This window comes from Gorilla gorilla, chromosome 8 (genome assembly GCF_029281585.2).
Source record: "Gorilla gorilla gorilla isolate KB3781 chromosome 8, NHGRI_mGorGor1-v2.1_pri, whole genome shotgun sequence".
Lineage (NCBI taxonomy): Eukaryota > Metazoa > Chordata > Mammalia > Primates > Hominidae > Gorilla > Gorilla gorilla.
Genome location: NC_073232.2, coordinates 16,745,960 through 16,771,803, shown reverse-complemented (window position 1 = coordinate 16,771,803; position 25,844 = coordinate 16,745,960). Strand labels below are relative to the sequence as shown.

Sequence of the window (25,844 nt, the reverse complement as noted above, 5' to 3'; positions counted from 1 at the left end):
ATGAATTAATTGGATAGGATAGCTGAAGCTACAAGTAACAAAACTGACTACAATTAACTTAATCAATAAGGAAATATCTTGCCATAATAAGAATCCCAGAGGTAAGGTGGTTCTGCATGCCGTATGGACACAGGGTAGCTGCCAACACTCCAGCCATCACATGCAGATTCTTCATTGTCGTGAGGATGGCAGAGAGCATCTCTGGATGCTCTTCTAGAATCTTGTTAGGAGCAAGGATACTTTTCCAAGAAGACACTCCTCCCTTCAATAGATTTCCTTTCAAATGTCATTGGCCAGAACTGTGTCACATGTCCACTCAAAAAGCAGTCACTGGGATTATGTTGATTGGATTAGACAATCAGAATTCACCCCAGAGATGAAAATGGTGTTATGTCCCCTGAGCGGCAGGCAAGAGGCGTGGAGACCTAAACAGAATTGGAGTACTGTTCCCCAGGGGAAATGGGGGTAGAGCGGGGAAGCGCCCGTGTGGTCTGCCACGGTGACATGGTGTGCAAGTTCCTCCTGTTCTATGGCTTTCAGTCTGGGACGTTTTACAGGAATGTGTGGTCTCCGCATAGGAACATTTTAGCTCTCATTTATTGAAAATGTCCTGGAGTTCCTCTGTGAACACTTTGTAGTATCTTATCTGAGAAGTTTTATTATGATTTTCTTGAAATGTACGTATGGAATAACATTTTTTTCTTCTAGTCACATTTAATTTGAGTAAAGGAACATGTAGTTCATCCGGAGCAACATCTTCCAAGTCAAGGTGAGCTGCATCATTCACAGATATCTTAAAACATTAGGATTTTTGTGAAATGTTGGTTACTGCATTTTAAAGTATTGTGAATCATTTTTTTCTAGTTGTAGTTTTCACCTGGTTTTGGTTTTTCTTGGTCGCGTTGTTTTTTTAGCCATTGTTCTTTTTTTTTTTTTTTAAGAGATGGGGTCTTGCTATGTTGCCCAGGCTGGCCTCGAACTCCCGGGCTCAAGGTGATCTTCCTGCCTCATCCTCCCAGGTATCAATAGCTGGGATTACAGGCACACCCTACTGTGCCCAGCTAGCAACTGTTCTTTTCCTATTTGCCTGTGATGAGATGATTGTGTTTTTTGATGAAAGCCTCATTTTGATTATATGTTTCACATGAATAAACTTTTGCTTCTCCGTGAATCCTTCTCCATTTAACGGTTCCTTATTCACTATATAAAACTGTTTCTTTTCCTGTCTTAGCCCACTTGTCACAGTTTAAATGTTAGCTGGATATGCATTTTTCTTTTATTTGCCGCATTGTGAGTTTTCTGAGAATAGAGATTGTCAACCTCTCTTCTTAGCCCCCAGTACAGTGTAAATACACCAGGAAACACTCAGTAACCATTGCCTGCCCTTCTAGGTAGTCTAGCACAGGGCAGGGGTCAGCAAACTTTTTCTGTAAGAGCCACATAGTAAATATTTTAGGCTTTTTGGCCAGATGTCTTTGTCACAATAACTGAACTCTGCTGTTGTAGTGAGAAGGCAGCCATGGACAGTGCAGGAAGGAACTGAGCATGGCTGGGTTCCAGTACATTTATTTACAAAAGCCGGTGGCAGCTGGCATTTGGCCCTTAGGCTGTCGTTTGCCAAAACCTGGCATAGCATGTGGTCAGGTAGTTCTACCTACTTTCTACATTATCTTCTCTTGCAATTTTTATGTATTCTTTCACCAAATCTTTATTCACTATTTCTGACATGCAGTACATTCAGTTTTGTTATGGAGGTTAAAAAAGATGAGTAAGACAAAAGAGTCAAGTACCAGTATCTACTGGAATTTGCTTTTAAGCCGGATGATATTTTCTATTTTACTTAGTACTTTACATGTTGTTTTTTTAAGATCTAAGTTTTTCGGGTTTGTTTGTAGGTCATTGTTTATTTACACTATTGAATAAGTGGCTAGGAGTATGGAAGGAGATAGGTAGGCTGAATCAGCAATATAGATCAACTTTAAAATGATTTGCCAGATGTCTTAACTTTGATCAAAATAACATTTCAAAATTAACACCTACGTTAGATATCATCAAGAAGTTGGTTATTTGGGTTCTACATCTGGGTACGTTTCAGAAGAATTGTCTAACATTGGCATGATATGACCTGGAAGATCGGCTCAAATATAACACACATGCCTTATACTTTTAGAACTTTATGCATTTCTGTCTGTTCTTTTGAAGTATGTGTTATTCCTAGATGTAGATGGATGTTAAAATTGGTTCCAGTGTTCCCCAAATTGACCTCCCTTGTATTAGTTTTCTATGGTCGCTGTAACAGATTACCACAAACTGGGTGGCTTAAAACAACAGAAATATGTTGAGGTCATATTCTGGAGGTCAGATTCTGAATCAGTATCACTGGATTGAAATCAAGGAGCCTGCTGGCTGTGCTCTGGGGAAGAATCTGAGCTCTGGGGAAGAATCTGTCCCTTGCCTTTTCCAGCTCTGTTGGCCGCAGGTGTTACTTGGCTCATGGTTGCATCTCTCCAGTATTTAAGACGAGCATCTTCAAATGTCTCTTTGCCCCATCCTCACATCACCTTTTCCTCCAGGTGTCAAATCTCCCTCCACCTTACTCTTACAAGAAAAGGGATGATTGTAGTTAGGGTCCACCTTGATAATCCAAGCCAAGTTCGTCATCTCAAGATCTTTAACTTAATCTCATTTGCAAAGACTCTTTTCTTAGATAATGTAACATTGATAGGTTTCAGGGATAAGGACCTGATATTTTTGGGGGTCTATTCAGCCTGCTGTACCCCTATGCCAAACCTTGATATTAGCAAAAATATTAGTTTTATTTGACCAATGTTGATAATTTATTTGATAAGTTATCTATGTTAATATGTTGTGACCTGAGTCCATGAATAAGGAACAATATTTGTATAAGAATGTAGTGTCATAGGTAATACAATCGAAAGACATCTAAAATTTTTTTTATCTGAAATTATGGTACATAATATAGTTTGGGATTCATTCTCCTGTGGATTTATGTCTCTCATATATCTAAACCCTAGAAAAACTAAATGATGTAGATATCAAAGTGGACATTTTAGGCTATGTTGAGGCACAAAAATGAGCCCCCCTATTGCTTGAAACAGTTTACTTGATTTTCATCTCCGTTTCTCCTTTGGACTTCTTTATCTCCTTTAAGAAGGGCTAGAATTCACTCTAGTTACTGAAAGCAAAAATGAGGGCTGTTCAAGGAACCTTGCTTTCCATTTTCATTCTGCTCATATTCATATCTTGCTTTGATTTTATTTTAACTCTGCCTTACCCCTGTCTCAGTCTCTCACCCTTCTAATGGAATCTTGATATTGCCAGCAAAAGGACCTTTCTAAACTTCAGCTCTTACCATGTCACTCATTTATTAACATCTCTTGGTTTCAGCATCTCTAAGATGACCTCGAATTTTTTTACATACTATTAAGTGACTTTTGTGATCCTGTATGTCTCCTGCCGTTTGCTCTCAGCTGTGCTCATTGATTTGTGCTTTCCTAAATGAGCCTGGGGTCTCGCCCTTTCTTGCCTTTACATCTGCTGCTCCCCTTCCTGGAATGCCCTTTACATCACCCTGATATCTTGCTGGGCTCTTCTGGTCATCTTTTTCCCCATTATTGTCACATTCTAAGCATTTAATGATGCTGAGTAAATTTTCTTTTTCTTTCTTTCTTTTTTTTTTTTGAGACGGAATTTCGCTCTTGTTGCCCAGGCTGGAGCACAGTGGCATGACCTCGGCTCACCACAACCTCTGCCTTCCAAGTTCAAGCGATTCTCCTGCCTCGGCCTCCCAAGTAGCTGGGAGTACAGGCATGCACCACCATGCTCGGCTAATTTTTTTGTATTTTTAGGAGAAACTGGATTTCACCATGTTGATCAGGCTGGTCTCAAACTCCTGACCTCAAATGATCCACCTGTCTCAGCCTCCCAAAGTGCTGGGATTTCAGGCATGAGCCACCGCGCCCGGCCCAGTTGAGTTTTAAGAAGAGTAAATAATAGCCTTAAATAAACTCAAGTGTCTAAGCTGAGATTAATACCAAAATACTGAAATAATTTATAGATATATTAATATTTGGGGACTCACTGTTGAGAACCTCTGAGGTATCATGGGGATTGGTAGAGGAATCAGAAGGCAGAAAAATAAGCAAATATTTTTTTTTAAGTGGAGAAAAGTCTTTAGAAAACAATAGATTAATAAGCATTTCCAACAGATTATGATAGGAAGTAGGTGGTTTGTGAACATGAGACGAGGAAGTGGTGATCACTCAAGCCAAAAATAACCGCTTAATCCTAACTCCTCTTTTGCTAGGGTTATTAGTGCCTATTTTGTAGACATATTGTAGTTGATTATGATCTGAATTATACCTGGATCCCTAGTTCAAAGTACACTTAAATCTAAAGAACATTTAAGTAGCAAGTTGAGGAGCTTATCTTTACGTGGATTTGGCCTGTTCAAAACCCATGTCCATTATTTATAGCTGTCACACCCTGGGTAATGCATTCAGTAATAGAATCAGAGTTTAAATATATGTTCAGTGGGTTGAATTACAGGTCAAAACCCAGTGAGTAAAATTTTACAAAGGTAAATGGAAAGCCTGACAGTTAGGTAAAGAAAAACAACCCCCATAAAAACAGAGTGACAGAGTCCTTACCTACAATTCTCCATAGAGAAAAGAAGTAGGGGTTTTAGTTGACTTCAAGCTTAAAGTAACCCAGCAGTTCATCAATCTAATGCTACCTTTAAATGCATTTTTTAAAGTCCAAATAAAGGAAAATAATAAATCTGTTGTATTCTCTACTAATCATATATTTTTTTCTTGGTTAGCTCCATGGTAGCTTTGTGTAAATATTTATCCTTTGCTTCATCTTTTGTAAATATGACACATTAAATGATTAGATGGGTAAAAGTCATTTGATCAGCCAGTATTAATGGAGCATCTATTTAATGTGAGTTACAAGATAGTTACTGCTACTTTGCAGGAAAAAATAGATGCTTCCTCCCTACTACAAGAGAGGAGTGGTACATACAAATGATTATCATACAAGGTGCAGTGTGATGCATGCCACAAGGTACTGTGGCAGTTCAAAACTGCAAGATCCAAGAACGCTCATGAAGAATGGACCTTAAAGAATTTCAACAAATGGAGATAAAAGGAGAGATTATTTTAGGTATAAAACAAGGCATGTGCAAATTTTCAGAGGCTGAAAGCATAGGGCATGGCTCAGTCAATAGCAAATTGTTCTTAGTGACTGGTGTGCATAGTAAGTCAGGGATGGTGACTAGAATGGTATTCTGGGGCCAATGGTGACAGTTGTATATTGGCAGTAAAGAATTTAGAATTTACACTGTCAGCGAGGCACAGTGGCTCATGCCTGTAATCCCAGCACTTTGGGAGGCCAAGGCAGGTGGATCACCTGAGGTCAAGAGTTCAAGACCAGCCTGGCCAACATTGTGAAACCCCATCTCTACTAAAAATACAAAAAGTAGCCCAGCGTGGTGGCGGGTGCCTGTAATCCCAGCTACTTGGGAGGCTGAGGCACGAGAATCGCTTGAACCTGGGAGGCGGAGGTTGCAATGAGCCAAGATCGCGCCACTGCACTCCAGCCTGGGCGACAGAGTGAGACTCCATCTCAAAAAAAAGGATTTACACTGTTAACTCTGGGCAGTTGGGAGCAGTTAAAAACTTTTAAGTAACACGTTGAGAACTTTGCTTTACAAAACCAGAACTGAGAGTAACGTGCTAGACTTAAACCGGTCATTTGAAAACATGTCATTTAATTCTTGCATTTGTGTTAAGAGCTGGGTCATGTTATTATCTTCATTTATAGATGAAGACTTGAGGCTTAGGAAAGTGAACTACTCCAGGTCCTAATAGAAGTAGCCTCAAACCCTGATCTGCTCAACACCAAAACCTAAGCTGCCTACCATCATTCTACTATACAAAGTATAGTAGCACTGACCGAAGGAGTGAGGAGAAGGTACAGAGAGTTAAAGACAGCACGGGTTAAATGCTCACACAGTGCTGATAGTTCTGTAAGAGATGTGGACAGGTACTCCATGGTTTTCACTAATCTCCTGTAAATTAATATGTCACACATTTATTCTATATTGTGAAATTTGCACATCATAAAGCATTCATCTGTGTATGGTTCTTGGTAACAAGCATGGTTCTCCTGTTCATCAGTACTCTGGGACCGAGTGCACTGAAGACGATAGGAAGTTCAGCATCAGTGAAACGAAAAGAATCTTCCCAGAGCTCAACTCAGTCTAAAGAAAAGAAGAAAAAGAAATCTGCACTGGATGAAATCATGGAGGTACAGTTTATGGACTGCGTGTGGACACCTTAGAACCCAAGGAAAATTAAATCATTTCACCATTTATTAGATTAATAGAAAATTAGGAAAATTATCATGTACGGACTAGGGAATAGTGACCTACCTACATACAGTTCCCCGAACTGGAGTTGGAGCCCCCCTAAATAGGTTTATTTATTTATTTGTTTTTTATTTTTTTGAGATGGAGTCTCGCTCTATTGCCCAGGCTGGAGTGCAGTGGCACAATCTCAGCTCACTGCAACCTCCGCTTCCCAGGTTCAAATGATTCTCCTGGCTCAGCCTCCCAAGTAGCTGGGATTGCAGGCGCTTGCCACCATACCTGGCTAATTTTTGTATTTTTAGTAGAGATGGTGTTTCACCATGTTTGCCAGGCTGATCTCGAACTCCTGACCTCAAGTCATCCACCCACCTTGGACTCCCAAATGCTGGGATTACAGGCATAAGCCACCATGCCTCACCTAAATAGGTTTCTTTTAATGCCTCAGGTGCTGTCTTTGAAACTCCCTGCGCTTGTTACGGTCAGTAGAATTCAGTTAGAAATTGGAGTCCTTCATGGTTGGCCGCCCTCCTTCAACTGCTACTCTCCTGTTGACTTTGACTTCCACTTAGCACCTCCTAGCGAACAAGAGAAACCTGTGACATGTTTTTTTTTGGTTGCTGTTTTTGTTGTTGAGACAGTCTCTCTCTGTTGCCCAGGCCAGAGTGCAGTGGCACAATCTCGGCTCACTGCAGTCTCTGCTCCCCAGGTTCAAGAGATTCTCCTGCCTCAGCCTCACCGAGTAGCTGGGATTGCAAATGTGTGCCACCATACCTAGCTAGTTTTTGTATTTTTAGTAGAGACAGGGTTTCACCATGTTGGCTAGGTTGGTCTCGAACTCCTGACCTCAAATGATCTGCCTACCTTGACCTCCCAAATTGCTGGAATTACAGGTGTGAGCCACTGCACCTGGCCCAGTGTGACATGGTTTTAATTTGATTTAGCCTGATGGCTAAGTCTATGTGAAAAATCCTTGGAAATACATGATTATCCATATTTAGGGCCATACTTGGGCTCTAAATCTACCCAAGACTCTAGAGTAATACTGCAGGAGATTCTTAATTTACTCCTAAATATCCCCTTCTCCATTCTAACACATAGCCTACCTTATCAATGAATTAAGAAAATAGGTGGGAGAGAAGAGGCAGGATAGAAGAGAAAGGGTAAATGAATACAAGAAGCTAACTTCTTTTTCTTTAATATTATTTCCTCTGTCTCCTCATTTATTTTCGTCTTCATTGTGAAGGGATAGAAAATGCCGTCCAGTCTTTTTTTTTTTTTTTTTTTTTTGAGACGGAGTCCTGCTCTGTGTTCTGTCGCTCAAGCTGGAGTGCAGTGGTGCAATCCCAGCTCGCTGCACCATCTACCTCCCAGGTTCAAGTGATTCTCCTGCCTCAGCCTCCTGAGTAGCTGGGATTACAGGCACCTGCCACCATGCCTGGCTAATTTTTTATATTTTTAGTAGAGGCGGGATTTCACTATGCTGGCCAGGCTGATCTTGAACTGGCCTCAGGTGATCCACCCGCCTTGGCCTCCCAAAGTCCTGGGATGACAAGGTGTGAGCCACCGCACCCGGCTGGCTGTTAGTCTTCTCTGTTCCTAGTCCTCACACCATGCAGGATGATCTAAAAAGCTTCAAGTATAATGTTGAGATGAAACTTACTATGAAACTGAGTCACTGTTCCATGCTGCACATTGTGCAAGCCCCGGGTCTGTATACTAGAAAGAAAAACAGTCCTTGTTAGTCACGGAGCTTTCATTCTAACAACAGAGCTGTTCAGCAGTGAATCAGTGAATGATCACAAAGTGCTGAGTGCCGAGGAGGTATGAGGGTAGCGCCTGGGGAGACATCCTGTGAACGGTACCTAGACAGGAACGATCAAGCATCTGAAGGAAAGGCCCACGGGACTGGAGTGCAGCAAGCACCTGGTGGCGTTTGAGGTCAGAGAGCCAGGAGGGCCAACACCACAGAGGTCTTACATGCTGTGACAGGGATTTTTAAAATTTAATTTTATTCAAAGAAAAATGGAAAGCCAAATCGACCTTCTTTGAATATAATGCATACTAATTTTAGAACACTGTTTGTTGAAAAGGTGAAGGATTTAAAATGAGGTTTTGTTTTTTTTTTTTTTTGAGATGGAGTGTCACTCTGTGGCCCAGGCTGGAGTGCAGCAATGTGACCTCGGCTCACTGCAACCTCCGCCTCACAGGGTTCAAGCAATTCTCACGTCTCAGCCTCCTAAGTAGCTGGGACTACAGGCATGCACCACCACGCCTGGCTAATTTTTGTACTTTTAGTAGAGACACGGTTTCACTGTGTTGGCCAGGCTAGTCTCAAACTCCTGACCTCGTGATCCGCCCACCTCAGCCTCCCAAAGTGCTGGGATTACAGGCATAAACCACCGCGCCCAGCCTAAAATTAGGTTTCAAATCAACCAAGGGATTATTACATTGTTTGATCCCATTGAAAATTGGTACTTAGGGTTAACTGTAAGCAGTTGAGAAAGAAAAAGATTCGATATTTTCGCCATACAGCCAGACAGCGCTCTTTTCTTTGGTCACTCTCATTTATTTATCTCTTGGTGGTATTTTTCTTCCCTTTCATTCATGAGCTTTACTGTCATTTTCAAACAGGGAGCCCCCTGTTTGCTACCAGGCTGTATACTTAACCACACTGTGCTACATTGATCCATGTGTTACGATTTTACTGCATGAAAACGTGGCCTCTTTTCCAGCTCCTGACAGTCACATGGGAGAAAGTGGGTGAGGGCAGGTACTGGCTGGTCTTGCAGCTGAATAGGAGTTGTGTCTGTTTGCTTCCTAGGTCAGTTGACTTGCTTTATTATATACTTTTAAAAACTGAAGTTTTTTTTAATCAAAAACTAATGACAAGTAATGTTTATTTATATTTATCAGAGCTCGCAAATTATGTCATTGGTCTTCTGTGAAGTAGAGGACTTCACAGTTTTATGGTGTTATTTTGCTAAATAGAATGGTATTTTGAAATCCAATGAGGATTTTAGGGAGATAATTTAAGACATTATGTGTTCTACAGATTGAAGAGGAAAAGAAAAGAACTGCCCGAACAGACTACTGGCTACAGCCTGTAAGTATTCAGTTGGAGTTTCTTAAGTTCTAAACGTATGTTTAAGTGAATGATTTAACTAGCATTTGGTATAAGTAACTAAACTTTTCAAACACGTATAATCTATATAGATATAGTTATAACTTATAATGACTTTTCTTCCTATTAGATCATTAATTATTGGTTGCACCTCTATTGGAAAGTTACTTCATGCTTATAGACTAATAATGTTCTTCAAGTTTAGTGCTAAACTTGTTTATGGGCATCTTAAATTTGAGCCAGGAATTTTCAATTTTTGCTATAAGACAAAAGGTTATGTTTTCAGAAATGAGTTCAAAAAGTAGAACTGTAAATGCCCAAGTGTTGGTTTTCAATTTATAACTTATTGGAACTAGAATGTCCATTTATTAATAGGTACATTGTGGAGAAAAGCAGGCTTTAATTTCACAAACTCAAGGGAGTTTTATATTTTATTGCTTATTTATTATTGCTTATTGTTTTAAAATAATTTAAAAATAGTTTTTAAACATTTAACGATATTTTGAAATGATTATTTATTGATGCTCTATTTTAGACTTACTGAGACATGACGTTTTCATAAAACTTTCAGAGTGTCTTATTCTTTTTTTTATTTTTAAATAGAGACAGGGTCTTGCTCTGTTGACCAGGCTGGTCTGAAACTCCTGGCCTCAAGCGATCCTCCCACCTCAGCTTCCAGAGTAGCTAGGACTATAAGCGTGCACCACTAATGCCCTGCCAATTTTTGTATTTTTTGTAGAGACAAGGTTTTACTCTTTTGCCCAGGCTGGTCAACATAGTAGCCTCAAGTGATCCTCCTGCCTCGACTTCCCAGGGTGTTAGGATTACTGGCCTGAGCCACTGTGCCGAATTTTTTTTTTTTTTTTTTGAGATGGAGTTTTGCTCTCGTTGCCCAGGCTGGAGTGCAATGGCGCGATCTCAGCTCACCGCAATCTCTGCCTCCTGAGTTCAAGCGATTTTCCTGCCTCAGCCTCCCTGGTAGCTGAGATTACAGGCATGGGCCTCCACATCCGGCTAATTTTGTATTTTTAGTAGAGACGGGGTTTCTCCATGTTGGTCAGGCTGGTCTCGAACTCCAGACCTCAGGTGATCCACCTGCCTCAGCCTCCCAAAGTGCTGGGATTACAGGCATGAGCCACCGCGCCTGGCCCACTGTGCCTAGTTTTTAAACTCAGAAAGGAAATATTTTTAACAGATCTACTGTGGACAAGGGCCAATAAGTACAGTGATGTAATGAATTATCTTCCAATTACTAGAGTGTGAACCCATGAGAGCGTTTGAGAAATTAGCCCAGAAAATAGTATGACTAAATTGGAGAAGTTGTTTTGGCATTAATTGGCTTCATTTAGAAAGTCTTAAAAGAGAGACTTCAGAATAAGACCGTTCACATTTTTCCGTAAACCTATCTTTCTACTATTAAATACCCTCTCCCCAAAGTCCTTCCTAAAGTTTTGTTAGTACGATTTTAAGCATGGCTTTATGAAATACTTGACCATCTCTTTGATATATTCACTTGAAGTAGCAAATATAGAATCACTGCAGTGAATATTGCATTGTTAGGCAATTTAATTTTCATTATTAGCTTGTAGACAACTAATCCAAATCAGGAAAAAATGGTAAAGAAGCAAACTCTGAATTCATTCATAAGAAGTAAGCCCAGATTTCCCTCCCATTTGAGAATTAGATGGTCAGAAGAACAATACCTTTAGCTATAACTAATCTGGAGGAATCCCAATTGTATGAAAATTCAAAGCAACTTAATGAGAAAGGGGCGTAGTGAGAACTGTCCTGCATAAGCTTGCAGCCTCAGTGCCTTGCAATTTCCAGTGAGTCTCTTGCAATCTGAGTTTTTATCAGCAGTGAACAACTCAGTGCTTTTCACTTCCTGCAGTGGAAAGAAACTATCTACGAAAGACAGGGAGTACTGGAGTTGAATTTTACCGATAACAGTCCTAGATTTCCAGAAATCTGCAATGTAGAAATCAGACATTTTTTATATATATGTATATATTTTTTTCCTCTTGCTAACCACGTTGAACAGAAAGGGGAAGAAGGAATAAAAGATTGCTAAGGAAATGTTTGTCATTGTTGGGAAGGCAGAGAACTCCAGCATTTCTTATTTGGCAGGGCAGTTACATTTTCCTGTGGTTTTGGGTGAACATAGTTTAAAAGGAAGAAGTAAATGACAAACGATAACTTCTGTCTTTCCTTTCATTTTTTTGTTATTATTTTCTAGGAAATTATTGTGAAAATTATAACCAAGAAACTGGGAGAGAAATATCATAAGAAAAAGGCTATTGTTAAGGTAAGGACATGCAATTATGAATGGAATTTGTGAAAAAAGCTTGGGTCACTGCGTGAAGCTATTTTGGTATTTCTTGAAAATCAAGTCCTAGTAGCAGAAGTACTATGTTTAAAATTCTTGATTATTCCATGAAATGGAAGCTGAATTCATGATTGTTGGAGAAATATTTCTTTTTCATCCATAGTTTCTACTCAGCGTTGATCTGTTTTCTTACTAGGACAGATAGTATGTAAGAAGGCCCATCAGCACCTCTTCAAAACCTCAGCATGCATGCCTTGCTTGTCAGTAAAATGTACTTTATTTTTTATTTATAGGCCATATATTAAAAGTAATGGCAAAAACTGCAATTACTTTTATGCCAGCCTAACAATTATACTGTCAGAGGTCCCACGAGGACTTCTTGTGTTTTGCTTGAGAGACTGTCTTTTGGCTACTCTGGGATTTTATTTATTTTTATTTTTATTTCTGAGACAGAGTCTGGCTCTGTTGCCCAGGCTGGAGTGCAGTGGTGCGATCTCAGCTCATTGCAACCATCGCCCCCAGGTTCAAGTGATTCTCCTGCCTCAGCCTCCCGAGTAGCTGGGATTACAGGTGCCCGCCACCGCACCTGGCTAACTTTTATATTTTTAGTAGAGACGGGGTTTCACCAAGTTGGCTGGGCTGGTCTCAAACTCCTGACCTCAGGTGATCTACCAGTACTCAGCCTCCCAAAGTACTGGGATTACAGGTGTGAGCCACCGCACCGGGCCTACTCTGAGATTTTAAAGTTTGTATCAATATTCTAGGCCTTTTCTCCCTTTTTGCCTTTCCTAAATTTAGTTTTATTCTAGCACCCAGCCTTGTGCATGCCTATTGCCCTTCTTCCACTGTACATTAAGCTAGGCAAAACTACCCCTCTTGTTAGATTTCTTAAAGTCTTATTCCAGGACCACCAATCTGTTATTCTTTCCAGATGAAAACCTTTACTAAGCTTTGAATTGAGTTCTTTATTGAGAACCATAGACTGGGAAATCATGTCTGGAATCTAGAAAATAGTGTCATTTATAGAAGGAGTTACTCTTTCTTTTGATTGATATTTTGTCTTCATTTCATTTGCTTTTGACCTTTTAAATGAGTGTGCACATATTTCTTCTATTATAAAAGTGTTCATTTTACATGACAGGAAGTAATTGACAAATATACAGCTGTTGTGAAGATGATTGATTCTGGAGACAAGCTAAAACTTGACCAGACTCATTTAGAGACAGTAATTCCAGCACCAGGTAAATCTGTTTGCAGACCATTTAATACATATGCCATCAAAATGAGCGGTTCCATTTTTAAACCACTGTATTTTGACAGTACTTGACGGTTGTTATTTTTCTGTCTTGGCGACATTAACTGCCAGCGTAACTCGTCTCTGTTTGGATTCAAGGGCATCGTAGTTTACTGGCTCTCTGATGAAGCTGTTTTGTGGCATCAATGGATTTTCCTTTCCTGGAATACTTTTTTTTTTTTTTTTCCTGAAGCAAAACGTAGACATATATGGATAGCATTTGTTATATTAGGCTTATGGTTATAGGTTGAGAATCTCTCATCTGAAATGCCTGGACCAGAAGAGTTTCCAATTTTGGATTTTGGAATTTGCATATACATAATTGGATATCTTAGGGTTGGAACCCATGTCTTAACACAAAATTGATTTATGTTTTATTTTATTTTTATTTATTTATTTATTTTTGAGACACGGTTTCACTCTGTCACCCAGGCTAGAGTGTAGCGGCACGATCTTGACTTACTGCAACCTCCATCTCCCAGGTCAAGCAATTCTCCTGCCTTAGCCTCCCAAGTAGCTGGGATTACAGGCATGCATCACTACATCTGGCTAATTTTTGTATTTTTAGTAAAGACGGGGCTTCACTGTGTTGGCCAGGCTGGTCTCAGACTCCTGACCTCAAGTGATCCACCCACCTCAGCCTCCCAAAGTGCTGGAATTACAGGCGTGAGCCACCATACTCATCCTCATTTATGTTTTATATACACCTTACACACATAGCCTGAAGGTAATTTTATACAATATTTTAAATAATTTTGTTTGCATCTTGACAGTGGCCTGTCACAGGAGGTCAGGTGTGGAATTTCCCACTTGTGGCATGATGTCAGCACTCAAAAGATTTTACATTTTGGAGCTTTTCAAATTTTCAGATTAGGAATGTTCAATCTGTAATGTATTTGTTTAGCTCTCTGCGATAGTCAAGTGAAAGTCTGTGTGATTTTGCTTTTTTTCCCCTTAGGTGTCTTTGCCTTTTGGAAACTTACCCGTATCTGAGTACAAACACTACTTTGACCAGGTTGTTTACCTCTGACTCAAAATCTTCCTGGGGGTGTCATTGCCAATGTAGTGATAACATCAGTCTCTGGAACTTCCAATCATCATATTCTTTATTCTTTTTCTCCCTAAAGTAAAAATTCTTTTTACAGATTAGAAAAATTTATGTTAGCTTTATTGTGGTAAAATTGATGTACAATAAATCACACATATGTAAAGTATACAATTTCGTAAGTTTGAACATGTGCCTACTTCCATAAAACCATCACTACAATCAAGCTGATGAATAGATCCTCTCATTTCCCTTTCTAATCCCTCCCTCCTACCTTCTGCTCCTGCATCCTCTGTCTTCCTCGGCATCTGCTGACATGTTTTCTGTCATTATAGTTCAGTTCATATTTTTCTAGAATTTTATATAAATTAAGTTTCTATAAATATAAATGTGTCCTGTTTTCTGGTCTGTCTACTTTCAGTCAGCGTAATTATTTTGGATTCACCTATGTGGTGGAACGTATCTGTAGTTCATTCTTTTTTCTTGCTGTATGTCATTGTATGGATATGCAGTATTCCCCCTTACCCTATACCTTCCAAGACCACCAGTGAATGCCTGAAACCATGGATAGTACCAAACACTATATATACTATGTTTTTTTCCTACATACATACCTATAATAAAGTTTAACTTATGAATTAGGCACAGTAAAAGATTGAGAATAATAACTAATAATAAAATAGAGCAATTATAATAATATAGTATGATAAAAGTTATGTGAATGTGGTCTCTTTCTCTCAAAATATTTTATTGTACTGTACACACCTATTTTTGGACCACGCTGACTGAGAGTAACCAAAACCTGGGATAAGGGAGGACTACTCTACCAGTTTGTTTATCCAATTATCTGTTGATAGACATTTGGCTTATTTACAGCTTTTGGCTGTTAAAAATAAAACTGCTGTGAACATATACGTACAAAGCTTTGTGTGGATATCTGGTTTCTTTTTTCTTGGGTAAATACATAGAATGGCTCAGTCACATGTTAGGTATAAGTTTAAATTTTTGTAAAACTGCCAAACCATCTTATGAATTTTGCAAAGAGACAAAGTAAGCTAAATTGTCTCTGATTACTTCTGGACTCTGAACATTTTCTCCAAGTACCTTATATTCTTTGCAGTCTAAAAGTAAAACGTATATATTCCTTTAACAAATAATTGGGGGAAAAATGAGAAGTCTTATAATGTTCGAGTAGTGAAAGTATCCATACACCGCACTAAAATACTACACACTTCTTAAATGATTGAGAACTTCTAAGAAAAAGGGTTTTGTTTTTTATTATGTTTATTCAGTGTAGTACATTTTGCTGTAACAAGTCAGAAGAAAAGTGGAGATATTTCTTCACATTAATTTTTATATTCTTTTCCACCATAGGAAAAAGAATTCTAGTTTTAAATGGAGGCTACAGAGGAAATGAAGGTACCTTAGAATCCATCAATGAGAAGACTTTTTCAGCTACTATCGTCATTGAAACTGTAAGTTTGTTTACACAAAGACAGAAATTTCAAAATGCTTTAAAAATGGGCCATAGTTTTTTTAAATTGGATTGTTTTTTATTTTAGAATTTGAGTTTTTTGTTAGCCTTCTATCCTATTTGGAAATCTGTAAGCTTATTTTCTCCAGTGACTCTGCCATTGCTAAAGTATTTTATTTTCTGATTACAAAAGAAATGTGTACTCATGCATAAAACCCAAAAAAACATAATTTAATATAAATAATTATAAAAATTAATCATAGTCCCCCAGCCCAACAATAAACTCCATTAATATTTTGGTCTGTTCCTTTCCAATCTGGGTGTTTTATGAAAGTGTGTGTAATAGGTACAGTTTTATATCCTTTTTTCCCCTCATATCGAATATAAAACTCAATTTGGCATAGTAAAGTTAGTGGGGGAAGTAAAGTCATTGTCGAGAGGGAGGGAACCACAGAGGTCAACCACTTTTTAAAATGTCTTCCCTTTTTTCATAAAGGATTTAAGGTAGCAGAGATCAATACAGTAATTTAAAGAACTGACTTATAAATAAAGTTGGTTATTGACTTAGAACTGATATTTCACTCACAGGTCTGTGAGTGAGGTCTGAGATAGCTTCAGAAAGAAAGTTTCCTTTTAGAACTCTGAACTACTGCACTACTGCATATCTTTGATGCTAAACAAAAGAATTTTTTATCTCCAGTACAGTCAGTTTTAGTATTTCTGGGGGAGCTTGGGAGTAATAGATCACTTAGAGAGTTTAATGAAAGTTTAGACTCTTCAAAACATTGCACATAATTGCCAAATTTTATTTGTTCTCTTGGGGAGTTTATAGGCCCCCTAAGCCCATGGACCTGTTGGAGAATATGTGTCTAGGAAGGTTTTCTGGAAAAACCATTTAGGTCCTTATTTGAGAGAACTCTCATTTCAGTAAATCAAGCTTTTCTCCTTTTTTTTTCTCTTTCTGATCCTGACAATGCTAACCTAGAAGCTGTTACTCGCTAACTGTTAGTAACGTAAACTAAGGGGAAAAAAGGGAAAAAGGACTCTTGGCATTGAGGAACATGTCAGTCTGACTAAATTGGCAGATTGAGTTTTAACAAAAAACTCTATAAGATTTTCTCTGACTCTGTCAGCATAAGGCAGTAGAAAATCCAGTATTTCCTTGACAACTTGCTTATCCTTCCCTTATTAATTTTTTTTTTTTTTTTTGCATGGACCATGCATGAAACTTACCTTATTAATTTCATAGTGCTCTCAAATGCAGATCCTGTTTCATGTTTTCATCTCAGGGAAACACAAAACAACTGATTACTGTTGAGGCTGTGTTGAGTTCCATCTCGATACCTTTGGTTCGCAGGTTGTGTCCATTCATCAAAAACTAATTTCTCACCTTCTGCACTGTAGACCCAGTTTCATCTTCTGTACTGAGGTAGAACTTAGCAGCAAATCCACATGAAAAGCCTTTCTGTTTGATTGCAAAGCAACATGTACTTCTTTTAGAAGAGGGAATCTACCAGCTTGGCATGGTGGCTCATGCCTGTAATTCCAGCACTTTGGGAGGCTGAGGCAGACGAATCACCTGAGGTCAGGAGTTCGAGACCAGCCCGGCCAACATGGAGAAACCCCGTCTCCACTAAAATACAAAAATTAGCTGGGCGCAGTGGCAAATGCCTGAAGTCCCAGCTCGGGAGACTGAGGCAGGAGAATCGCTTGAACCTGGGAGGCAGAGGTTGCAGTGAGCCAAGATTGCGCCACTTACTCCGGCCTGGGTGACAGCGAGACTCCGTCTCAAGAAAAAAAAAAAAAAAAAAAGGGAATCTGTCTCCTAATTTTTTTTTTCTTCTTTTCTTCAGCCTGTCCTCATAAAAAACAAACAAAAAAAAATCTCTGTATATGCTTGTGTCATCACTTGAACTTTGCAAGTGGTCATTTTTATCATTTCTGGCACCTTAAGTTTTCATGTCGTTGATAATATTTGAAATGTATGCATATATCAAGCAGATTTTTAACATCCAATAAATTGTTCCTAAATAGCTTCAGCTTTTTAGCTATTTGCCCTATAAGCCCAAATGTCTGGCTCCCTTCTTATTCTCCAGATTTATGGTACTTATCAGAAAAATGTAATTGACCATAGACCATTAAACATGATAATGAAAAATCTAACCTAGGTTATACTTTATCTGGGAACTTAATTCCTTTAAATATGATAATTATTTGTTGTGAAGGGAAGCAGTAAAAAAATGTTAAAATCTCAGTTCTAGGGTTAGAGTCATCATCATTGTCATCATCATTATTGTCATCATCATCATGTTATATTTTGCAAGGGAGAGGATTAACTGTCAAGTTTTATTTTAATTTTAATTTAATTTTATTTTATTTTATTTTATTATTTATTTTCAAGACAGAGTCTCGCTCTGTCGCCCAGGCTGGAGTGCAATGGCGCGATCTCAGCTCACCGCAACCTCTGCCTCCGGGTTCAAGAAATTCTTCTGCTCCAGCCTCCCAAGTAGCTGGGATTACAGGTGTGTGCCACCATGCCCAGCTAATTTTTATATTTTTAGTAGAGATAGGGTTTCACCATGTTGGTCAGGCTGGTCTCAAACTCCTGACCTCAGGTGATCCACCTGCCTCGGCCTCCCAAAGTGCTGGGATTACAGATGTGAGCACTGCGCCCGACCCAACTCTCAAATTTTAAACAAAAGATTAAATAATAATTAGAGTTGAAAATTATCGAGCTCTCACTCATGTTAAATTCCAGGTCTAGTCACTTTATATGAAATAACTCATTTATATTTCCCAACAACCCAATCATACAGACATTACTATTATTTCCACTGGGAGATAATAAGGCACAGAGAGGAAACTGAAGGACAGAGAGGTTAAATCAATTGTTGAAAGTGAGATTTGAACTTGGGGAGTGTAGGTTCACAGCCCATATTCTTAGCCTCTGTGTTCCCAGGTTATATCCGCTTTTGTGATAGAAAATATCTTTCATTAATTAAGTTTTCCTCTTTCCCTTTTTGTTCGATATGAAAGAAGAAAATAAATTTAAAGTTGGACTCTTTTTATAATCTGGACCAGTGTAACTATCACAGCCAACCTAGACAAACATGTTTGAGTATCTGTAATGCTTACAAAATGATATTTCCTGTAAAAAAAAGAAAACCCCAGATGGACAATGGCACAAACATGGTAGAAGTTAACGTTTCACTCTAAAAACCCCAAATGGGTATTTTTGATCAGGGAACTCTTTCTAAGTGGCGATTTGTGAACCCAGGGTCCTTCCAGCTAGTGCCTCTACTGCCCTCAAGTGGCATCTCCAGTTGCCATGTCTGTGTGCATTGGGCAGGCAAAAGGAGCTTGGCAGATTGTGTGTCAGGGATAGCACGTCTGGACCGTCACTTCTGTTTGCTTTCATGGGCTGGAGCTCCATGCATGGCCACAGCTAACCACAAGGGAGCTAGGAAACTGGCTATTTATCCAGGAAGCAGAGGAGATACTGAACAGCTAGCAGGTCTCTGCCACAATATCTATTGATAACATATGTCAGATGTCACAGAAGAAAATATGGTAGTTCTTAATGAGAATGCCATAGATTATTCTTAAAATTCATAGATGTATACAAATGTTAACAATCTTAATGGTATTTTAGGGATGCGGAAAAGGCAAATTTGTATCCATAAGTATGGTGTCATTTTTTTTGTCTTTTAGGAATATGTGTTTTTAACCTTATTTTAAATTATTTTAATTTGTAGGGCCCTTTAAAAGGACGCAGAGTTGAAGGAATTCAATATGAAGACATTTCTAAACTTGCCTGAGTTTGAAAATTTGTTAACAATACATTAAAATCTTAAAGCATCAAATTGGTGTTCGCCAAGGCATTATGAGACTCTACTGTGTTAGGGTATATTCTTTTGTATAAAACAAACAGGTTTTTGAAAATATTACTGTATAGTTGTTCAGCTAAACTTTGAGAAGAATTTAATTATGTCTCATGAGGTATCAAAACTATGTAATTTTGTTCTTGTTATTTTTGTTTCCTTTGTAATTGACTTGATGAATTTATATCTTCATTAAAGAGTGTTATTATGAAGTGTTTTATATATGACAATTTAGAATCATGTAATTGGAGGAAATCCTTCATACACTCTATATTTTCAGTCGTAGAGTAGTAAAGTTGAACTCTAAGTGTGACTAAATTTTAAATGTCAAACTAGAAATATAGAAGCAGCTTTATTGTGGTAATAATTCATATACCATACAGATCACTCATTTAAAATATACATACAATTCAGTGGTTTTTAGTATTTTTGCAGAATTGTGCAGCCATCACCACTGTCTGATTTTAAAACACCTTCATACCCCAAAATGGAACCCTGTAATAGTCAATCGCTATTTTTCCCCTCTGCCCTAGCCCTAGACAGCCACTAATGTACTTTCCGTCTCTATGGATTTGCCCTTTCTGGATATTTCTTATAAATGGAATCATATAATATGTGATCTTTTATGACTGGCTTCTTACACTTAGCATCATGTTTTCAAGGTTTATCCATGCAGTAGCATGTAGGCGTGCTTCATTTGTTTTTATGGCTGCTTAATATTCCACTGTATGGATGTACCGTATTTTGTTTGTCCATTCATCAGCTGATAAACATTTAGATTGTTTCTACTTTTTGGCTATTGTGAATAATGCTGCCATGATCACCCATTTACAGGATTTTATGTGAACAGAAGCTTTCGCTTCTGCCAAACCCTTCCAGAGCAGCTATACCATTTTACAGTCCTACCAGCAATGTTGAACTATAGTTTTATTTGTTTTTAACTTTTTTACTTTTAGAGACATGGTCTCACTGTGTTGCCCAGGCTGCTGTCAAACTCCTGGGCTCAAGTGATCCTCCTGCCTCAGCCTCCCAAAGTGCTAGGATTGCAGGTGTGAGCCACGGCACCCTGCCTAACTATACAGTTTGAAATAAGTAGGGCAGTGTATTATTAGGGAATGCAAAAGACAGGAAACCCACACTTGCCTGTGCCAAAGGAAAAATGAAGCGATATTTGTAGTGCACATGACTGAAAGGAACAGATGCTAGCTTCCAGGGCAGCGGGACTGGGTGTGAACAGCCTTCCCTGGGCTTTCGCTCTGTCTCTGGCTCCTGTGCTGGCTCTCTATGTTTACATTCTTGGGCACTCTAGGTTTACATCTTACCCTTCAGCAGCACCAGGAAGAGAGAGATGATCTATCTTTTCTTTTTCTTTTTTTTTTTTTTTTTTCTGAGACAGAGTCTCACTCTGTCGCCCAGGCTGGAGTGCAGTAGTGCGATCTCGGCTCACTGCAACCTCCACCTCCCGGGTTCAAGCCATTCTCCTGCCTCAGCCTCCTGAGTAGCTGGGACTACAGGCATGCGCCCAGCTAATTTTTGTAATTTTAGTAGAGATGAGGTTTCACCATGTTGGCCAGGATGGTCTCGATCTCTTGACCTTATGATCTGCCCACCTCAGCCTCCCAAAGTGCTGGGATTACAGGCATGAGCCACTACGCCTCTTTTTTTTTGTTCTGTTTTTTGAGATAGGGTCTTGCTCTGTCATCCAGCCTGGAGTGCAGTGGCACAGTCATGGCTCACTGAAGCCTCGTCCTCCTGGGTTTAGGTCATTGATTCTCCCACCTCAGCCTCCCGAGTAGCTGGGACTACAGGCATGCACTACCATGCCTGGCTAATTTTTTTGATTTTTAGTAGAGATGAGGTCTTGCTGTGTTGCCCAGGCTGGTCTCAAACTCTTGAGCTCAAGCAATCCTCCTGCCTCGGCCTCCTAAAATGTTGTGATTACAGGTGTGAGCTACCATGCCTTGCCTGAGTTGATCTTCTACAAGAGTTCAAACAAAAAACAGACCATACCAGGATGATCACTTCAAACATGAGGATGGGTATAAGCTGACGTCAGACACAGGTACGGTGCCAACCCCTGGGATCTCTCTCTTTAACTGAGAGTCAGGGAGGGCTGATTGCTTCTATTCTCAGAAGGTGGGAGAACATGTGCTGTTAGCAGAAATGTAAGAGGCAGTAAAGAAATACTAATAGGATGATGGCAGAAGCTTTACAGAAAATGTTCTTCAGGGATGAATTAAGGTTTTTCCAAAGTAACCTGACAGCACATTATGGAAAGCAACTGGGTTTTGGGTGTGGGCAGTCTTTAGATCAAATTCTGGCAGTTCTGTTCATTGGCTTTGTAATATTAGAATGTTAATGTTCTTGAATTGCAATGTTTTTAATGTATAAATTGTCAAAATGTTTTTCAGCAGGGTTGATGGGAGACCTACAGAAAATACATATAAAGCATCAGACATGAAGTCCAGCAATTCAATAGGTATTGAATAAATGGCAGTGAGTGGTCATGTCCAGAAATGAAGCCAAGAAGTTGAGCCTGGACTACTAAGAATCTGGTCTGAAGAATTTCAAAAAGGAGAATGGTTCTCACTGATAACAAATAGTGATGAGTGAAACCAGACAAATTACATATGCCTCCCCCAAATATGTAAGTTTGGAATCAACTTGGTGGTTTTCTTCAGAGAAAAAATGTTTCATGTCTGCCTCCCACATTTAATTCTCCAGCATCTTTCTGAAATTATTTCAGAATGAAATGAGGTAGCATACTTGAGGTTAAATTCAGTAAAAAATATCTGAAGCATAAAAATACGATTATAGACTTCATAGTAGTTTTTTCCCTCTGAGTCTGTAGAACTTGATAGAGTTTATGCTAAGCAAAATGACTGCAGATAACTAACAACAGGTCTCATATTAGACTTTTATTTTTGAAGTATCATAAGCTATTTTTCTTTTTTTCAAACATAGACTTTACTTTTTAGAGCAGTCTCTGTGGGTTTTGACAAATGTATAATGATGTGTATCTGCCACTGTAGTATCACACGGAACAGTTTCACTGCCCTAGAAGTTTCCTGTGTTCTGTCTGTTCCCTGTCTCCCCCCAAATCCCTGCTGACCGCTGATCTTTTTACTGTCTCCCTAGTTTTGTCTCCATCGAAGGTCATATAGTTGGAGTCACACAGGGTGTAGCTTTTTCAGATTGGCTTCTTTTACCTGGTAGAATATATGCATGTAAGGTTCCTCCATGTTGTTTTGGTTAGGTTTTTGTGGCTCGATAGCGCACTTCATTTTAGCACTGAATATTCTATTGTCTGAATGCACCACAGTTTATGCACTCACCTACTGAAGGATATCTTGGTTGCTTACAAGGTTTGGAAATTATGAGTAAAGCTGCTGCAAACATCTGTGCGCAGGTTTTTTGTGGATAGACATTTTCAACTTATTTACATAACGACCAAAGAGCACAATTGCTGGACCATATGCCAGGAGTCCTCTGAGAAACTACCAAACTGTCTTCCAGAATGACTGTACCATTCTGTATTCGAACAAGCAGTGAATGAGAGTTCCTGCTGCTCTGCATCTCCGTCAGCATTTGATGTTGTCAGTGTTCTGGATTTTGGCCATCTTAGTAGGTGTGCAATGGGATCTTGTCATTGCTTTAATTTGCATTTCTTTGATGAAGTATGATGTGGAGCATCTTTTCATGGGCTTATTTGCCACCTGTATGTCTTCTCTGGTGAGATGTCTTTCAGGTTTTTTGCCCATTATTTAATTGGGTTACTCATTTTCTTATTGTTGAATTTTAAGAGTTGTTTGTATGTTTCAGTTGTGTTCTTTATCAAATGTGTCTTTTGCAAGTATTTTCTCTCAGTCAGTGGCCTGTCTTCTCATTTTGTTTTAAGCTGTTCTTTTTTAACACCCCAAGATTTTCATCGTTACTTTTAAGACCGCTGTGCACACATAAAATACTAAGAAGCTAAACTTAATATCTACAGGTGGAAGTTTTAAATTCAAGATTTTAACCAAATAGCAGAGTTAATGCTAAAATCTCACTTTTGAAGTTTATGTTGAATATTAGCATTCTAATATTTAATATTTTTCTATTTTTGAAATAGGAAATGGAAAAGATGCAGCAGATTTTTCAAAAGGGTATCATAGGTGAGCACTTCTTATAGAAGAAGAAAACTAAGAGGTAGTGCTATTTACCTCTTCAGCACTAAGGTTATCTTTATTTTTATTTATTTCTATAAAGAGATGGGAGTCTCACTATGTTGCCTAGGCTGGTCTTGAACTCCTGGCCTCCAGTGATGCTCCTGCCTTGGCCTCCGAAAGTGCTGGGATTATAGGCATGAGGCACCACACCCAGCCAGTAATCTTTAGCTTCTAGAAACAATCAGATTTCCTTAAGATTTTGCAATTAGGTTTAGAGGTGCTCACTTGCTTTTTCAAATATGGGTTGGATATGTCCAAAAAAAGAGTTTTGCCTCTACAATGAAAAATGATTTTTACCAGATTATGGAAAGGAAGATTCATAAAAATGTGCCTTTAAAAAGCTTTTTTAAAGTGCAAGTTCACCAATTTGACTTTTGAAAATACGTTCATTTTAGGAATTGATTTTTTAAGGAAAGTTGTAAACACAGCAAAGCACAGAATTACAGTGGTTCAGACTTGCATCTTAGCACCAAAATCCACTATACAAACGCAGACAGCATAAAGTAACCTAGTTTCGCTTTAAATTTGTTGCTTATTTTATTCTCCCTTATAAATGTCATTGGTCTTTTGTTAGAACGTAATTTACTACTTTATTTTGAAATAAAGTCTAAGATTTAGCATGTAAGTGGTATTACTCAGAAATGGTTTAAATGCAAATGAAATAACAGTTCTACCAGGAGTACTAAAAAAGATGCTGCGTTCAAGGTATATTAAATTTGTGTGAAACTTGATTCACAGACACAGAGGGCTTCCAGAGAATTTGGAACTATGATTCAGAATTCATTTAGCAACATTAACAGTGTGTATAATTAGCCATCTGAGGTAACATCCTGAGCGATTTTAAATATGTGCAGAATTTGGGAGCAACAAAAACTCCAAGTGGGGCTGGGCATGGTGGCTCACGCCTGTAATCCCAGCTACTTGGGAGGCTGAGGCAGGAGGATCGCTTGAACCCGGGAGGTGGAGGTTGCAGTGAGCCAAGATTGTGCCACTGTGCTCCAGCCTGGGCAACAAAGGGAGACTCTATCTCAAGAAAAAAAAAAAAGGAAAGCAAATCACCCTCCCTTGTGTGGGTGGGCCTCGTCTAATCAGTCGAAGGCCTGACTAGAACAAAAATGCTGACTTCCCAAAGTCAGGGGGGATTCTCTAGTGTACGGCCTTCGAACTTCATCTGCAGCATCAGCTCTTCCTGCCTGATGGCTTTTGAGCTGGAACACTGGCTCCTCCCTAGTTCTCCTGTACCATCAGCCTACTCTGCAGATTTTGGATTTACAAGCCTCCATAATCACATGAGCCAATCCTTATTGTAAATCTCCTATGGGTTCTGTTTTCCTGGAGAACTATGGCTAATCCAGGCCTCATAAACTCAAAAGGGACCCAGGGACCAACACTATGAAGAGAATCTTGGCTAAAAATACTGGGCTATCACAGGTACCATAGCAAGGCTATCCTTGCTTTAGTATAAATCTCTACAGAGGGTAACAGGGCTTTAGTATAAATCTCTACAGAGGGTAACAGGGCTTTAGTATAAATCTCTACGAAGCACCTAAGATCAAGTAACCCCCATTCGTGTTCTATGCTCACCATATAACCCTCTCATAATCGTACTTCCCATTAACTAGCAGTGTAAAAATGGACGCGATCTGCAAGGTTGAGGACCTGAGACTCAACAGCAGTGAAATGATCAGCTGGGCATGGTGGCTCACACCTGTAATCCCAGCACTTTGGAAGGCTGAGGCGGGAGAATCACTTGAGCCCAGGAGTTTGAGACCAGCCTGGGCACCATAGTGAGACCTTGCCTCTGCAAAAAATAAAAATTAGCCAGGCATAGTGACATGGAACTGTAGTCCCAGATGCTAGGGAGGTTGAAGTGGGTGGATTGTTTGTGCCCAGCTTGAGGCTGCAGTGAGCCATGATCACGCCACTGCACTCCAACCTGGGCAACAGAGGGGGACCCTGTCTCAAAAAAAAGAAAGAAAAGATATTAATAAATGATCACAGTAAACACCAAATTTAAGGCTCTGTCCAGACGCTGGCTTGTCTCGGCACCACCTTGATCCACACACTTCGGCATCTAAAAATGCAACAAAATCCTAAAAGC

General features: G+C 39.2%; 1 protein-coding gene across 2 annotated transcripts in view; it reads left to right on the top strand.

The window, feature by feature from the left end:
* Positions 1-19,755, top strand: part of KIN (Kin17 DNA and RNA binding protein) — a 32,216-nt gene extending 12,461 nt beyond the window's left edge. For both annotated transcript variants that reach the window (XM_019034814.4, XM_063709864.1), the window contains 7 exons: positions 709-769; positions 6,204-6,333; positions 9,447-9,497; positions 11,752-11,820; positions 12,983-13,082; positions 15,555-15,655; positions 19,410-19,755. In XM_019034814.4, coding sequence (XP_018890359.3) covers positions 709-769; positions 6,204-6,333; positions 9,447-9,497; positions 11,752-11,820; positions 12,983-13,082; positions 15,555-15,655; positions 19,410-19,472 — 575 coding nt within the window. In that variant the 3' untranslated portion in view covers positions 19,473-19,755. The remainder of the gene's footprint in view (positions 1-708; positions 770-6,203; positions 6,334-9,446; positions 9,498-11,751; positions 11,821-12,982; positions 13,083-15,554; positions 15,656-19,409) is intronic.
* Positions 19,756-25,844: the final 6,089 nt, after the last annotated feature.